General features: G+C 50.1%; 1 protein-coding gene across 1 annotated transcript in view; it reads right to left on the reverse strand.

Annotated features, from left to right (window-relative positions):
- PKDCC (protein kinase domain containing, cytoplasmic) overlaps positions 1–1,796 on the reverse strand; it is a 36,822-nt gene extending 35,026 nt beyond the window's left edge. The window contains exon 1 of the mRNA XM_054821734.1: positions 920–1,796. Coding sequence (XP_054677709.1) covers positions 920–1,570 — 651 coding nt within the window. The 5' untranslated portion in view covers positions 1,571–1,796. The remainder of the gene's footprint in view (positions 1–919) is intronic.
- Between the last annotated feature and the right edge of the window lie 14,959 nt (positions 1,797–16,755).

Genomic DNA, 16,755 nt, shown 5'->3' on the forward strand with positions numbered 1-16,755 from the left:
AGTTCAAAAAGCACCTACTGTGAGACCGTCTGGTCTAACGTTCATTTTTTATTCTACTGCAACGCTCGTGCTATGCGAAACGCAATAGGAATTTCCATACCAGCATTTACATCCAAATGGACCCGTTGAGATTCACGCTGATGTGTAACAGTCCTACTATGCAGCCCTTCTGGCAAGTGCCGCGGTGTCGGCGCGCTGGCTAACGAGACAAACACTCGGCCTGTCCCACTTGGTTACTGCGTGGGCTGACCCGTGTGCCAGGGCTGCGCGTACCCAGCACGGCGCCGTCTCAGCGGCTGCGCCCGCCGGGAGCCACCGCAGACACTGCCAGGGGTCCCCCGTCCTCCCTAAGCGCTCTCCCTCGCCCCCTTCCTCACCTCAGCATTATTTACCAGGGCGATCAGAAAGCAAGCCGCAAGGCCGGGCCGTGGCGGGAGGACGCCAGGTTCGCCCCGCACCAGGCGGCCGGCGGAACGCGCCGCATCCCGAACCCTTCATCGGCCTTGAGCCCGGGCCCGGCGCGAATCACTTACGGGCGGGGGGGCGAGCACCGCTGATGGTGTGCGGCTGCCGGCAGAAAGCGCCCATCGACGCGCCTCCCGCCTTCCCCGCGGACCCGCGATGGGGAGTGGAGGTGAAGAGCCGCCATGCCCGCAGGGACCTCTCTGCCTCTGTGCCAACACCGCCGGCCCCCACCGCGCCTCTCGACGGGGCTGCGGCTCCCGATGGAGGGAGGCGAGTTAAACTCTCGAGGGGGGGGGCTCCGCGGCACGGCCCCGGCCGGCTCCCTGCTCACGCTGGGGCCGGCGGCGGTAGCGCCGACAGGTTGCCCGCGGCGAGGCCAAGGAAACGGCGGAAAACCGGCGCAACCCACCCGCCTCGGCGGGGCTCCGCGGCCGCCCGCGCAGGACCCGCGTACCTGCAGGACGTTGGCGTGGCGCAGCCGCTGCAGCAGGATCATCTCCTTGACGATCTTGTAGGCGGCCAGGCGGTAGCAGTCCCCCAGGGCGGAGAACTGCCGCACGCAGTGGGCGATGTCGTGCCCGCCGAAATCCACCGCCTTCAGCGCCACGGCCAGCGTGCGGTTGAGGACCGCCTTGTAGACCGCCTTGGTGTACCCCGAGCCCAAGTACTGCACGCCGCTGACATTGCGGATGTCGCGGCAGCCCAGCAGCGGCGGCTCCAGCGAGAGCTCGGCCGAGGCGCCCGCCCGCGGCCCCGCCGCCGCTCGGCCCCGCGGCCCCGGCTGCTCCGCCGAGGTACGCGGCGGCGCCAGGTCCATCAGGCGCCGCTCCCGCGGCCGCAGCGGCCGCCGCCCCGCCGCCGCCGCCCGGTGCTGCCGGTAGCGCAGCACCTCCTCGTAGCGCTCGCGGATCTGCTGCGCCAGGGCGGCCCGGCCGCCGCCGCCCTCCTCCTCCGGCGGGTAGAGGGGGGCGCCGGGCGGGGAGGGGGGCGTCCCGTCGCGGGGCGGCGGGTGCTCGGAGCCGGGGATGAAGAGGAGGTTGAGCAGGGTGCCCAGGAGGAAGGCGAGGCAGCAGCCGGCCGCCACCGCCGTCTTCCTGCGCCTCATCGCCACTTCGCTGCCGGCTTGTCCAGCCTTTCGGGCTTCTCTCCTCTCGCCCCTTTCCCGGGAACGAGCTCCGAGGCTTTTGGGGTTTTTTTGGTTTTGGGGTTTTTTTTCTTTTTTTTTTCTCCAGGCTGTGCCGGCGGCAGAGCGGACCCGGGCGCTCAGCCGGAGCTCAGCCCCTTACGGCGCGCCCGCATGACACTTGCCTCCCTGCTTTTAAGCCTCTGAAGCACTTATTATTAGCGGGACGCGGAGGAGGGCGGGGGGGCGGGGGGGATTCCCGGCTCGCTACCCCCGCCGACGCGCACTGATTGACAGCCCGGCCCTTCCCGCGGCCTGGCCGAGCAGCAGGGGGGCCTGGGAAACGTAGTCCCCCGCGGAAGCCCCGCCGGCCGCCAGCGGGCCCGGGAGCCGGGACTACATCTCCCAGGCTCGGCCGAGCCCCCCGGCGGGGAAGGCGCGGGGCGGAGCGGGCGGACACCCCCCCCGCCCCCCTGACGGGTGCCGCGGCCGGGGGCTCCCGGGCAGGGCGGGCCTCGGCCGGTGCCTGCGGGCTGGGCGGCAGCTGCGCGGCTGTGGTCCTTCCCACGCGTGTCCGAGCCGTGCGGTGAAAGTCGCGCCGGCATTGGTTTGTGCGGGATGCCCTGTCTCCGTCCTTGGCAGCCGCGGAGGGGGCACAAGCACCGCGTACCCACAGAAATGGGATTTCCGATGCCTTTTTCCGGCACAACGCGGGCGCGGAGGAGGGCTGGGCAGGGGAGCGGAGAGGTGGGCTCGGAGTGCGTGTCACCCACACGAGACTACAGCCACAAATCACGGTCTCGGCATGGGGTAGCCCCTGCCCGGTTGGAAATGTGAATTGCAGGGGTGAGTGCTAATGACATGGTTATCCATCAAGCCCACATTACGATGCTGTTAGCAACTAATTAACAAATACAATCAGCCCGCGAAACTTCCACAAAGGAAAGCCCATCAACAAGAGAAAAGCCGTAAAGAGTCAGGCGAGGCAAAGTTCACCACAATGGAAGTGGGAATTCATTTCCAATAAGGGAAAGGGACGAGACACTTAGGTAATACACATCGGACACACAAGGGGGAAAACACACCCCCCCCCCCCAAAAAAACAAAACAAAACAAAAAAACCCCACCACCAAACAAAAAAAATCGGCGGCGGCTCCCAGGAGCTAGCGTGCTAGCCAGCATTTCCTCCAGCGCCGACAGAAAGCGGAGCCCGGGAAAGCTCAGCCCCGGCCCCCGCCCGCCCGCCGCCGGCGCCCGGACCCGCAGGGAAGCGCTCGGGGGCCGGAGACAGCGGCGAGGGCGGGCGGAGGCAGCCTCTGGAGGGGATGTGGGAGATCCACCGACTCTCCCAGCAGCCTCGCCTTTCTTTCGCTGCCTCCCGAGAGCCCTTCGCAGTCGCCGGCGGCGCGGCCCACCCGCGGCCCCGCACACGGGGCGGGCAAAAGCGCAGGCAGCTGCCTGCCCGCGGCACGCCGGACCGGGCGCCCCTTCCCAGCGGGACTCCCGGAGCCCGGCACTAAGCACCACATAAAAATAACGGGGGGGGCGCGTAATCACCAATTAAAATAAAAAATAACACGGGGCGGGGAGGGGCTGTGCCTGGCGGGGCAGCGGGCTCCCGGGCGTGGCGTGGCGTGCCGCCCAGCCCCCGCTCCCCGCCCGCAGCCCCGCGGAACTCGCTCCGCCCGCCGGGGCGGTGCCACCTGCCCTCCCCCCGGCCTGGGGGGAACCACGGCCGGGGTGGGGGCGAAACTCGCTGCTGGTGTTGATGAGGCGGGTTTTTATGCCTGCTGTATCCCGTAGGGATTTTTCTTTGGGGGTGGGGGGGTGTTGGGGTTTGGGGGTTGGTGTTGTCGTTGTCTGTCGTGTCCCCCCTCCTCCCCAGTCGTTACTGTTGTTATCTAGCGGGAGCAGCGGGTTTTTTACCTTCCAGCCATGCCAGGGCAGCCTCGTTGGAGATTTCCCGGGGCAGCCCGTTTCTGCTGCGGTCAGTGGGATTTCACGGGTGTAGAGGAGGACCGGGTTTCAGGCCGGGATATTTTTTTTTCCCCCAGAGTAAGAGGGTTCATAACGATACGAAATGCGGTTCCAAAGATGTTGGGACACCTGCAAGCTTCCCTGTTTTGATTGGGTTCCCCCCCCACCCCAGCCCCGCAGGCGGCGGGAGGCTCGGATTGCCTTCCCGCGGTAGGTTTGGAGATCTGAATGTACCGGACCTCCCCCGGTGCGGAGCCCTTCCTCGCCCTCTCCCCAGCAGGGCAGAGGGCTCCCGAGGAGACACCGTGCGGTATTATCCCGCCGGTCATCTTAAACCGCACGTTGCAGGCCAAGTCGCCGCGGAGGGGTTCGCCAGTGCGCGCTTCCCGAGCCGAGCGCAGCTGCCGCGCAGCAGGCGCGCAGCCCGCAGTCCCGCGCGTCCTCCGGGGAAATCACGGCGATTTGCCCGTGAGCACATGAAACGTACACGCCTGGCTGGATTTATGGCTTAGCTGATGTTAGCCAACACTTTCTATTACTGCACAGAGTCAGAATAAAGTCGGAGCGGTTGTGCAAGCCGAGAAAGGAGGAGGCCCTGGAAACGTTACCAGCAAGCGGCGTGATCTCAGCGGAATATTTCTTACAGGCCAAACCGGAGGCGACCCGAGGCCAACAACCTCTCGGAGGGGAGGGAGCCGGTTCCTCCGAGGGGCCCTGCCCACCACGAAAGCGGAGGGTGCCCGGGGGGGTGCAGGCAGGCTCGGGGAGCGGCTGAGGGCCAGAGCGGAGAGAGGGGGAAGCTTGCTTTGCCAGGGACCTCGCATGGCACCTGCACCCCTGCGTGGTTCGGGGCGCGGGTGTGTTTGGCGGGGTGTGCATCTCCCCGAGGTGGAGGCTGTGCCCGCTCTTCTTGCAGGACGGGAAGGAGACGGTCTGCAGCGACAGGGGGGCGGTCGGGCTTTGCTTGTTACCGTGAGGAGGCAGTGGTTTAAAGAGAGCAGCCCCTACTTCCTTCTGCCTTCCCCTTCGCTTCCCCCCAGAAACGCGCCGGCTCGGCCCGGGCAGCGCCTGACGCCGCGGAGGTTGCGCGCCCGCTGCCGTGTTTGCGCAGTTTACGGGAACACAACCGGACTGCAAAACAGATGCTCCGCAACCCGGTAAAGCGGGCCACCTGTTTTTCACATCATGCCCCATCTCTATGCCGGTTTTCTTCATTATATCCCTCCCGACAGATACCATGAAATACATCAGTCATTTAGATATGGGAGCCGACCTCTGGAGGACGACTTGCGCGGAGCACTTTGATGTTGAGAGATTTCAAAAGACAGAAAGCCCCTGCCATGTTTCTAATTACCCCGCGCCCGGGGCCTGCCACTGATTAGGGCGGCGGTGCCGGGGCGAGGCGGGCGGCCTGGCTCGGCTCGGCTCGGCTCGGCCCGGCCCGGCCCGGCCCGGCCCGGCCCGGCCCGGCCCGGCCCGGCTCGGCTCGGCCCGGCCCGGGGGACTGCCAGCCTCCTTACACCGCGCTGCCGGGAAAATCAACACGGATGCACAAACAGAGCTACCGAATAAAGTCAACAGCGAGCTGCGGCGAACAGCAACCAGCCCGTGCCGGCGTGAAAAGGGGGCAAAAGCCTTTTCTGCATCCCCACCCGGCCTCCCCGCCGCTGAAGGAGATTTAGGAGTAGCCGGTATCTGCTCCCGCAGCCGAGGCTCTTTTGCAAGCCGGTGCGCTGAAAGCATTACAGACCTTGCGAACACTTGTGCTCACATGCGAGCCTTTTATCTCGGCAGCGCAGTTGGAAAAGCTGAATCACCACGGAGAGAGTGGGGACCGAGGGGCATTTTTTCATATGCTACAGGCTGCTCCTTATTTGATCTTCACAGTCCCCATTTCTATCAATATTCCTAAAGCTGAGGGATCAAACAGGGAAAAATTAAAACCATGCTACCACGCTAAATAAGATTAAGATCGTGGCAATATATTGACTGCTCCTTGGGGAAATCATTTTGTTGCTGCAGGAGCCATGGCCGTCCTGGAGGCAAAGCTTGTGTTTCAGGAACGGGCAATGGGAAAGAGAGGTTTGGGAGCCTGCATCCAAATCTGGCCAGGAGCAACCTCAAGCGCCCACGCTCCTGTCCCCCTCTGTGTTCCCAGCCCAGCTTCGTGGAGTCAATGACATTTGCCAAACTAAGCTCAACTATCCCTGTTTTTACACCCACAAGCAGGCATCTTCAAGCGCGTCCCACTGTTGGTCTCACTCCCCTTTGACACTTAGGAGTTAATTTTTTTTTTGAAAGGACTTCATAACCTTTTGATTTCCTGGCCACCTGTTCTGGCTGCTTATGTGGAAGGAGAGCTTTTTTTGGAAAGCCCAGCCTCAGCCGTGAGGTCAGGAGTCCCTTGAAAATGCAAGTCCATATCCTGCATGCCTTTTTGCTGAGGGCTCCTCCATGTCCAAACTCTCCGTCATTCCCTGCTTTGCCAAGGTCTTGTCAGCCTTCAGGGCAGGCTGGAAAGCCTCTTTTTCCTCAGGGATGTGAGGCCAGTGGTGGGCCCTTGCACGCATATATTTTGTAGCCTTTTGTAAGTTTTCTTACGTAGCAAAATCTTTCTAGTGCTTTTTACTTTGAACAAGATCTCTTTTTTTGATGTTGTTCCTTTTCTCTCAGGAAACCCACTCCCTTGTACATTTGAAGCAAGCTGAGATGCAGCCAATTGTATTAGTTCTGGCTGGAGCAAAAATGCATAATGAAACTCTGGATGTGTGGTGTGAGTCCAAAATAAATGGTCACTAGCAGAGCCAGCAAAAACCTGCAAGCACAGGCAGTCTGTAAAAAAAGGAAAAGCTTGGACTCTACCTGCAGTGCTCTGCATTTTTCCAAAGGGAAAAATGAACTTTGGGGTTTAAAAGAGCTTGGGAAGAGATGCTAGGGCACTGTGCCTTTTTGATTACATTTCTGAATTGTGATGATTCTTGCATTTTTTTGTGAATACAGTGTCTGTAAGTGGAAGAAGGTGTTTTATCTCCTAACCTGTATTCTCAAAGCACAGCAGTTTGGGTTTTATATGCCAGATGTCAGTGTGCCCTGATTCTTCAGGCAATTTGGATTAAACTTTCCCTGTATCAGAGAGGTGTTACAAGGATAACTCCATTAATGCCTGTGGAAATCTGGTACTGCAGCGATAAAGACCTTGTAAATATTTACACAGACAGGCGAACCCATGGAAATTTTACATTATTAGCTTAACTTCATTACAAGGAAGTAGTTGAGAAAGTCAGCGGTATATTACGTTCGCTTTTATTTTTAATTAAACATTGACAACATATCTGGTTGGTGCTTCAAGGCACAAGGTTCAGAGAGTCGCTGCTCTAAATATTTTACAATCTGCAGGGAAATATCAAGTCTCGAGCAAAGGAAAAAAGTAACGTAGCCACTATAAGAATAAATCTCGCCAGTCAGACCTTTTACATTTTTAAGAGTTAATAAAATAGTGGGCAAAGAACAACCAGAGGATGTAATTTGTTTGGACATTCAAAAGCCTTTTGATAAACATCCATACAAGAAACTGTTAGGGAAACTTGGTAACCACAAAGTGAGAGGTAAAGTCCTGTCATGGATTAAAATCTGGTTATAAATGGGTACGGAATAAATGGCCAATTCTAGTAGGGAAAGAGATTAATAATGAGGTGCCCTAGAGAGCAGGACTCAAACCAATATTGTTTAATGCTTTATTAATAACCTGGGGGTGAATAGTGAAGTGGCAAAAGTTGATGTCAATAGAAAAGTACTTAGCTTAGGTCAGGAGCAACTTCAGAAGAATTTAATAAAATGGCAGGACCATGTGCAGAGGTATGAGGGCAGCTTGGAAGGTGCCTTCAAAACATACAGCAGGGCAGCCCTGCTCCTCCTGGCATGCTGAGACTGGCAAAGGGACAGGGCCTGTCCCACGTCTCTACAAAGGTGAGGGTAGGTAAGCTGAGGACAGGCAGATGTTTCCAAGCACCTCAAGTAGTTTTTTTTACTCCTCCTGGGTGCTGCCCAGCTCCCCTAGTTCATTGTGCCAGGAGGAAAGGCTGAGCTCCCATATGGCAGGCCCTCTACTAACTAGCCTGTGAATAATATCCCTGCGAACTCCTCCAGTAATTGTTTAAAAAAGCTGATGTCAGTTCCCATGGCTGATCCTTCCCTGAGGACATGCCAAAGACTCTAGGTCACCTCTCGCAGGCATTTCAAAAATTACATGTTTGATCTGATGAGAGTGACATGGCAGCAAGCCTCAAGTCCGCTTAGTCTAAGAACATAAGCTCCTGGGTGCTGCCTGGCACCTGGAAAAACAAAACCTGCCAGCACAGCTGGGGTGCAAATGTCTATATGCAAATAAGAGTCACATCATCTAGCGCAAAATGGGGTAAAAGCACAGGCAGCTGCCTGAACTTACCGCCACTGAGCTTCTGGGTGAGTTCTTTAGGTGAGTTGTTTACTCTGTGGGTTTTTCCTTCCCACTGATTTCACTGTGGTGGCATGGCTGCGTCTTGCTGGACCGCGTTGATGTGAACTGTAGCATCCTGACCTGGCGCAGACCTGAATTCACATTGCAAGCGTTTTGTTTGAGCCTGGTATGCAGACAAATGTACTTACCAGCAGCCTGGATGACATTTGACGTTATCTTTGCGTAATCTCATTGCTGCCAGTCCTCTGTTCCAACTGTTCTGTCTTCTCCGCAGTGCCACCCAAACACAGTGCAGGCTCCTATGGCGTTTGAAGGTAATGACATTCATGGAAATTCAAAGGGCTGTTTTTCACAGGGATTTGTTATTGTTTTGTTTTTAACCAGTGGGTCATTTCCAAGGATACTATTCTGGAAAAGAAAGCAACTCATAAAGAAAGATTTTTAAAAATCCTCTTGATATGACTTGTAAAGTATTTTGAAGTACCGGCCACAAAATAAATTGTTTTTAAATCCTCTCTTTCATCTGATGATTTATATTACATTAGAAATGCCCCGCGTCCCCAGCGTCAGGACCCCAGAGTAGCAGTTGGGGTGCCAGTGCTGCTCACAGAAGGCTCTGTTCCCAAAGGGAAGCGGAAGGCATCACACCTCGGGTGGGAAGTGGGAAATGACGTCTCTCCGATCCTGCAGCAGCCAGGAGACAACGCAGGGCTCGCTCCTCTCAGTGACTCACACCACCTTGCCTTGTCCCCGCGTTTGTAGTTCAATCCAAGCTCTTCGTGGCTTGTGGATACTCCTGGCATTCTTACTTTTACTTCGGGTTTTTTTTTTCATAATCTGAAATGAAAAACCATACACACATGTACATAATATCCGTTCAGCCTAATAAACAATAATACTTTAATGCAGGGGGATGGGCCCCAGGTGTGAATAGGCTTCATTTGTGGAGCTTTATGAATTGACATTGAACAAGAACCTGCTCAGAAGTGAAGGAACAGCTTCAGCAGCATGGGGTCTAACCACCCAGCACGTGTAACCGGGGGTTCTGCCAAGGATCAGGTCGGAAGGGAGCTATTTTGCAGGGCAGGGGCACGTGCTGTACTTGCTGCTGAGCCCGGGGCGTGATTCTCTCTGGCCATGGCTCGGTGAGTTATTATGGGAAGCACAATGTTCAGGCAATGTCACAGGAGCATTTGCGCTAAGCATGACGCTACATGAGCATAGTGCGCAGTCATGCAAACGTGGTTACTGAATGGCTTGGGACCGATGAATTAAAGTCAATATATTTTACCATTACCACTATCGCTTTTTTCTGTAAGTACCATCCAAAAAAAAAAAAAAAGCTTTGGGAGCTTGTTCTGAGAAATCAGGATAGGCCGAAGCCTGGGACAACCCATGGCTCCGGGCAGCTGCAGCATTAATGCCAGAAAGCCTGAAACTCCAGTATTTGACTTCAAACCACGGAGGCAGAGCCCTGGCGTTGCCCTGGAAGTGGCTGCCCTCTGCCTGCCTCGCTGCCCCGGTGCCGCGGGAGGGACGGCTGCCTCCTCCACTGTGTCTGTAGCGCTCACCTCTCCAGGCTCCACTTGTGGTCTTCTTGTCTTTCCCATCTTCACCAACTGAGCCTGCTTCTCCCAGCACACCCCCTTTTCCCTCCGTGCAGCGAGCCCCTCCGGCCATCGCTTCTGCTCCTTCCTCCTGCCAGCAGAGAACATGGCGCTTTCTCAGCCCTGGCGCCCTCTTCCTCCTCCTCGCTTTTGACGGCTGCAGTGATAGAGCCACTTGCAGCGAGGCAATGCTGATTCCTTTCCTCCTGGCTCCCAGAACAACTAGCAAAGGCTGGCATTTTGTTAATCCATAATTAATCACCACCAATGTTTTTATTTTAATATCTCTGTTGCCATAGTCTTGAAGAGCTTTAGGACCCGTGAGCTTTTACACATGGTTGTAGAAGATACTGATGCAATTATTTTGCCAGGCCGTAAAATCCTTTGCAGCAGTAGTAGATTTTTGGAGGGCCTAAACAATCTTGGATTAAAATCAGGACAGAAATACAAGGGCCAGACTGAAGAGGTGTGTAAGGGTGTTTTCTGAATCTTAGTTGCTTCTAGGATTAGGAGCAGAGTATTTTGTACTCAGAAGATGATTTCTTGCTATCTACCAGTTCACAAAGATATGGCAAAGAGGAAGACCTAGATCTGTAATTTATTCTTATGCCTTTGGTATCTACCTCCAAGGATGCTGGCAGGATAATCGCAGTCGTGATTCTTAGAGATGGGAATGTGGTACTTCCTACCCAAGACTGCATCCACAAAAGATGTCAGGTCGCTTTACAGCCTCTCGTTTGAATAGACAAGATGTTTGAATTGTTTCTCAGAGTCACTTAAAAAAAAAGGCATGTGAAAATGTCAGAGAATTTCCTCTTTCCCTTTCCCACCCAAATACAAAATCAAATAAAAGCAAACACATGGGACAAATATACGAGCAGCCCCCTCTGCACGTATTCTCTGTGATACACAGGCTGTTTCCAGATGTATGGATTAGACCTCATCCAACTACTGCCTAAAGCTCAGCCTCAGCATATTGATTGAATACTCACCGAGTTGGAATCATCTGGGAAAACTAATGCACTCGGTGGTCAGGCTCCCACCTTCTGCAGGGATTCTGGTTGCCGTGTCTATTCTGTGACCCTGTTGCCATCTCGTCATTCCAGTCTGACCATTTTCGAGCCTGCTAAAGTATAGATTTAAAGTCCTTGGAGTGTAATCAAAAATTAAATAGGTGGGGGTTTTATTGTCTTTTGCCCGAATATTTTTTAATCAACTGTTGCTGCAGTGTAGGAAATGTATAGCCCTGACGGCATGAGCAGTGGAGTATGCTCATGGTGAAAAAACACAGCATCAACACTGCATCGTGTATAAAAACCCAGCTGCCTGCTAAAGACAGAGCTTTTAAAAGCACTTCAGGATCTGCACTCGAAACCGTTCAGGATTTTCACGCATCATGTGAGTGAACATCTCACATAACTACTTTTGGTAATTGTATATTTGTGTGTGTGGACCCCAGAGGAGAATTTTCAGACCTAAATACACCTGCAGCAATAGTAAGTACATGGGCAACAGGGCATCGCTGTGTTGTGCAGGGCCCGTGCCCTAGGCTGGAGCTGCTAGTACTGCCTAACGTGGTGCTTCGTATTTTTGGTCCTTTGGTATTTTTGGCAGCTTTTTATTCCCACCGTTCTCTAAAGCATAATAGATCCCAGCCAATAGAGTCAGCAGCGTTATTTTGCAAGTAGAAAAAACTGTCTATTTGTGTAAAAAAAGCCCTTTATTATTCATAAAATATTCCTTGCTAAATTGGCTCTATTTATCCTGAGAATTAAAAAAACCCCAACCAACCAAACAAAAAACCCAATATGCTGTTATTCAGGAAAAAACCCAACTTAAAAATTGTTTTAGTCTTCAAATCTAGGTCAAAGACTGGAGCCACCTCTGAATCTAGCAAAATCACATTAATCTGAACTGCTTTTCCAGAAATGCTGAGAATTTTATATTCTTTGAGCACCCCGATGGGCTGAAAATACTCCTGAGAGATTAGTAGGCTCTCAGCTACTGCTCCAATTCATAGAAATTAAACCTTCCATCATCTGGTTTTTATATTTGGAAAATGTCAGCTATACTTCCTATCACATATATTGTTGCTTCAATGCACTGAGCCTTCTGTGAATTTCAAAACACATAACTCAGCTCTCAAGCATTTCTTTTGTAAATATTGATAATGGTTTCAAGTTCTTTATTAAATAACTTTTTAATGAGTTTGAGGACAAAGAACTATTTTTTCACAGTCTCACAAAGATAAGAATCATAACATATCTTTCTGTACCATGGAACACATGGCTCTCAATACCTCATTGTGCAGCATAGGTTTTCCTCACTTTTGAAAAGTTTACTTTAACAGAAAAAAAAAAAAAAGCCTCACAATTGTAAGAAATAAAATCTAAGCGGGTCATACTAAAATGTCCAAAATGGCATGCAAATGCTATGTGACAGCTTTGCAGGTCAGCGCATGCTGGCGTTTGGAGCAGCGTTACAAGGCTCCCTTTACCCGTTTGATCCAACAGCAAGAAGAACTACAAAAATGCCACCGTTACTCCTTAATAAGGTTCAACGTACAGACCTCTCCTTGCTCAGCATTATTTATTGCCTGAGTTTTTACCAGAAATGATCCCTGTGTATACACTTAGGATGGAAGACAATAAAATATTACGGCGAGGTTCACCAGGGGAAGTTTCCAGGGAGAGGTTTTTTATCAGTTTACAGGCATCGTCAAAGTCCTGCAGGGGAGTTCCTCTTTGGAGCAGGCTGTAAACAATTTACATGGGGAGGCAAGAGGAAGTCTTTAGGGTGCCTTGAAAAATATTAAGTTATAGAAGTTCTGACCTCTGTCTTCTAGACCTGGCCCAGAGGACTGATGTTTACTAGCAAGCATGCGGCTCTCTAGGAAACTGCATACTGTCAGTGGAAGTAGGGTTATTTTTTTAATACATTTCAATTACGAGTTGGACTAGGTAGCGGTATACTAAATCAAATATGCTGTACAACTAATTTTCTCTATAAAAAACCAAATGTTTACCTTTGAACTTAAAAATGTTGCCTTCAGGCATATAGTATTCCAGCCAGCTGTAGTTTAGACGCACGGTGCAGGTTCTGTAGCTTGCTTCTTCATTCAACGCTCAAAATCATTCATGTTTGCAAAGCAGAATTAAAAGACGGCTAGGAACAGATTACTGGTCCCCTGATATTAGCCTTTCTTCTCGTGCATCCCCTTGAAGACTTTCAGGTCTAATAATAACATTTTCCTGCGCTGGTCCTATTGACAGCTTGAAACCTTAATGACGATCCATTTGAAATGTAAATGCTCGGTCTTATTTGCAGGTTTATTCAAGGGAATTTGTATTGAATCATTTAGCTGTGACACTACAAACAGAGGTCAAGAGACAAACAAGGAAGGTTAGGTGATTTTAGATGGTGTTTTAGGCCTGGCCCACGGCTGGACATGTTGTCAAACTTATGCTTTCCCAGAAGGCTCAGAGAGACATCTCGGCCTCTCCAGTCTCCACCTGAGCAATTTTTCTCGTTAAAATTAAATACAAAGGCATGCATTGGCACTGCTGGTTTTTTTCTCCTGAAGTCAGGATGGCAACAAAGCCACAGAACATCTCTGTTAAACAGGTAACCAAAAGATAAGGGTTGGGAAAGGAGCTGTTGCTGATCACTGGTTCTTATTTGCATCTATTACTTTAATGATGCTGAGACTTGGCTGCAGTCTTTAGGACGTGTTTAGGGCACCGAGAGCATTCCAAAGGTATCTTTTCAGCCGTTTCCAGTTAAGGAATATATATTACTGAGTTGTGAATTAGAAGAACCATTCAATCTTCCATCTTTGTCATTGTGCCAACACACGGGAAATGACCTCGTTCTAAAAGCTGAGCACCTGCAACTCTCATTAAGATCCGTCTAATGTCACCCATTGCTTTTCAGACTCCTCAAAAGGGCCTCTTACAATCTACCTGCTTCAAATTCCCCGAGGATTTATTGGCTCAGAACACAGATTACTTGTCTTGGTATCAGGGATTTCCTTTCTTTTGAACAGGAACATAAAACCACAAAGAAAGTCTAAACTCAAGTAATGTGAAAATATTGTGTTTGATTCCAACCCATACATTCAAAGTTACAGCTGAAGGTCTGACTTTAACTTGAAATGTGATGCCTAGACTCTGCATATGATCTTACGGCATATAAAATGTTTGGAAGCCTTTGAAAAAACAGAAATATTCTTGGCTTTGGTTGCGCTCTTATTGTTGTGCTTTCTTTAATGCATTTATAGTTGGCACAATAGATCTTTACATTTATCAAGCTTGGGTAGCAGGTTTCAGGACTCGTGAAATCTGTGTCGTTACCGATCGTAATGGTAGCACACTGTCAAGTCTGTTGTGCGCTTTACAGATGATGTATCTTTAGGTGAGAAGATCCTCACACGTAAATGGTCTAGTCCAAAAGCCTGATCCAAATCTTCCTGAAACCTTTCCAGTTTATTTCAGTGACATGTGGGACTAAAAGTTTGAAACCCTGAGCTCTTCTTTCTTAAAAGCTGAGCAGTAAAGTACAGCCACCTGCAACTTTACACTGGCCTGAAATTACCCTACTTTTGCCCTTTTAAATTCAGACAAAGCAATAAAATTTAATGTATATGTGCCCTTACTGCATTAAAATTAATGGTTTCATTTCCAGACTGATTACTGACCATGATCTTAAATGAAATTAGTTCTCCTAGAAGATGGCTAAGTATCCTTAGAAGTGAATACAGTTTTTTAGACATAGTAAAAACGCAACATAGAGAGCAGTGAAAATTTCATTCTCAGCGTGCTCAAATGCCTTAGTGACCTCAGGTTTTTTTGATAGGTCCTGACAAGAAATAATCTCTGAGCTCCATTTAACAGCTGACTCAAGTTTGAGTTAAAAGGAAAAAAAAAAAAAAATCAGTCGTCTTGAAAGGTTTAAATGTAATCCCTTCTAATGAAGAATATTTTTTCCATTGCTCTATGTTCCCTTTTAATCCTATCAGAAGTCTTCTGTAAGAACACCTAAGCAACTTTAAACATGGCTTATTTTAAAGAAGAGATCATACATTGATCGAGCATGTTCAGCAATGTTTTCCCAGGGGTGACTTTTGTATTACGAGAGTAGAACTTTAAAGCATATAATTAATGAGCAGTCAGAGCTAGCTGGATGCCAATGGAAGTGAAGACCTTGCAATCAGACCAAATTAATACAGTCACTTAGTCTGCAGAGCCTGCAAGCTCACGGTTCCATTCAGCCAGATGCTGCCTGATCCCTGGAAGGGGACAGTCCCTATCCCACAAGTCTGTTATTGAAAAGAAACCCTTTGCCATTCTGTGAAGCGATCTTCAAAGATTTCAAACAATCCAAAAGCCAATATTGTTACCCATACAAGTACTGTCAGAGGTTCCCTCTTCTATCAGTCAACTTGAAATGCATGGAATTCCTTCAAAGCTGGCGTATGAATCAAGGGGAATGAATGTGTTCTCAGGTAAGACTTCAATCGATGGGAAAAGGTATCTGAACTAGGAGATGACTGGAAAACATAGCGTCAAACAACCTTGCCTTGTAATTTCACTGGCACCTCATAAGCTCTGAAATCAAAGCTAGTTCCACTGAATGCTGTCTGTGCTCACAGTCCTATTCAAAAGTGGGCAAAGTATTACCTCCACAGCTAGTCATGGCAAACAGCTAAAGTATGATGGGACTGCATTTATGCGTGGACTGTTTATTACACTTGCAGCACTTTCTAATATAGTAATCTTTCCTCAGTTTTGCATTCATTATATGTGCTCATAATAGATGTTGTGTATCAAACTTTGCAGAAACATCAAGAACATAGGGGCTCTCCCTGCGCACCTTCTAACATGTTGACAGACATACGTGCAGGCTACCTACTTAGCAATCAACATCTAGCAGCCTTCGCAAGTTTAGCAATCAACATCTGGACAGTTGGCAGAATGAAGCTCAGGATTTGGATTACAGCTTTTTTTCACAAGGCGTGCAATTGTCCTAGGCAAAAAAAAGCCCTTAAGCCCCATAAGGAGCTTTAGAGTATGCAATTACTTCACAGGACAACCATTTAAAGGACACTGGAAGCCTCACAAAGTTTTACAGCCTTTGTGGCAAGACCTTCTGGTTCTTAACGGCCAAACTCAAACCAATGGTAACAGTTTGTCTCACGAGGGAGAAGTACCCTGGTGGATGTTCCTAATCCTACACGTAGTTCAGCAGTTGGGGATCTCTAGATGGAAGAGTACAGGTATTTTTCTTTAGTTCCTTCTACTAATTACCTGTCAGGGAAAAAAAAAAAAAAAAGAGTTGTGTAGGTAACCCAACATTCCCCTTCTTTTCTCCCTGAATATGAGCTCCGCAGTGGTGCCAGAGAACAGAAGTGTCTTTATATCGTATTGCAATGATCAGCCAAAGGACATATACCTGAACCTAATCCCCATACGTAAGAAAGGCAGCATTGTAGCTAGGACCCAGAGGGAAGAAGCTCTTGTTTAGGCTTTCCTGTGGAAAAGATTCAAAAACAATGCTGCTGAGCAGCTAATGCCATATTTACTTTCCCGTTTTTGTTTTAACCCAGACTGTTTTACCTAAAAGGAGACTCCAACACCCTCACCCAGCACTTCTTGCCTGAGGCAACAAACCGAGCAATTTCATCTATCAGTGACACCAAACCACAGCGCACTTTTCTAAGCTTAGCTTGTTATTGTCTTCCAGGCTGCAGAATAACTCAGGGCAATGGAACAGTTACTGGCACTATAAATGTTTTCAGACACTGAAGCTAGTAATATGCAACGTTATTTGAATTAAATTACCTCTTTAAAAGAGTCTGAAACCGGATGACTTCATGTAATTCATTATGTTTAAGAAGGCGGTTTAGTGTGGCAAGTTAAAACCCATTAAATTGCTCTGTAGTTTTCTTGGCTGTGGTTGTTTTTCTTAAGTGAAAGTAATTAAACATAAATATTTACTAATATCCCAGGCTGTGAAACTCTATAGCCAGTAAGAGGAACAAGGAGAACCAACCCAGCGTTGGCTTCCTACGTTAATACCCCACGCTGGCTGAAACGTGCTTGCTGACTTTTCCACAAATGGGGCTGACT

This window comes from Grus americana, chromosome 3, assembly GCF_028858705.1.
Source record: "Grus americana isolate bGruAme1 chromosome 3, bGruAme1.mat, whole genome shotgun sequence".
In the NCBI taxonomy this organism is placed as follows: domain Eukaryota; kingdom Metazoa; phylum Chordata; class Aves; order Gruiformes; family Gruidae; genus Grus; species Grus americana.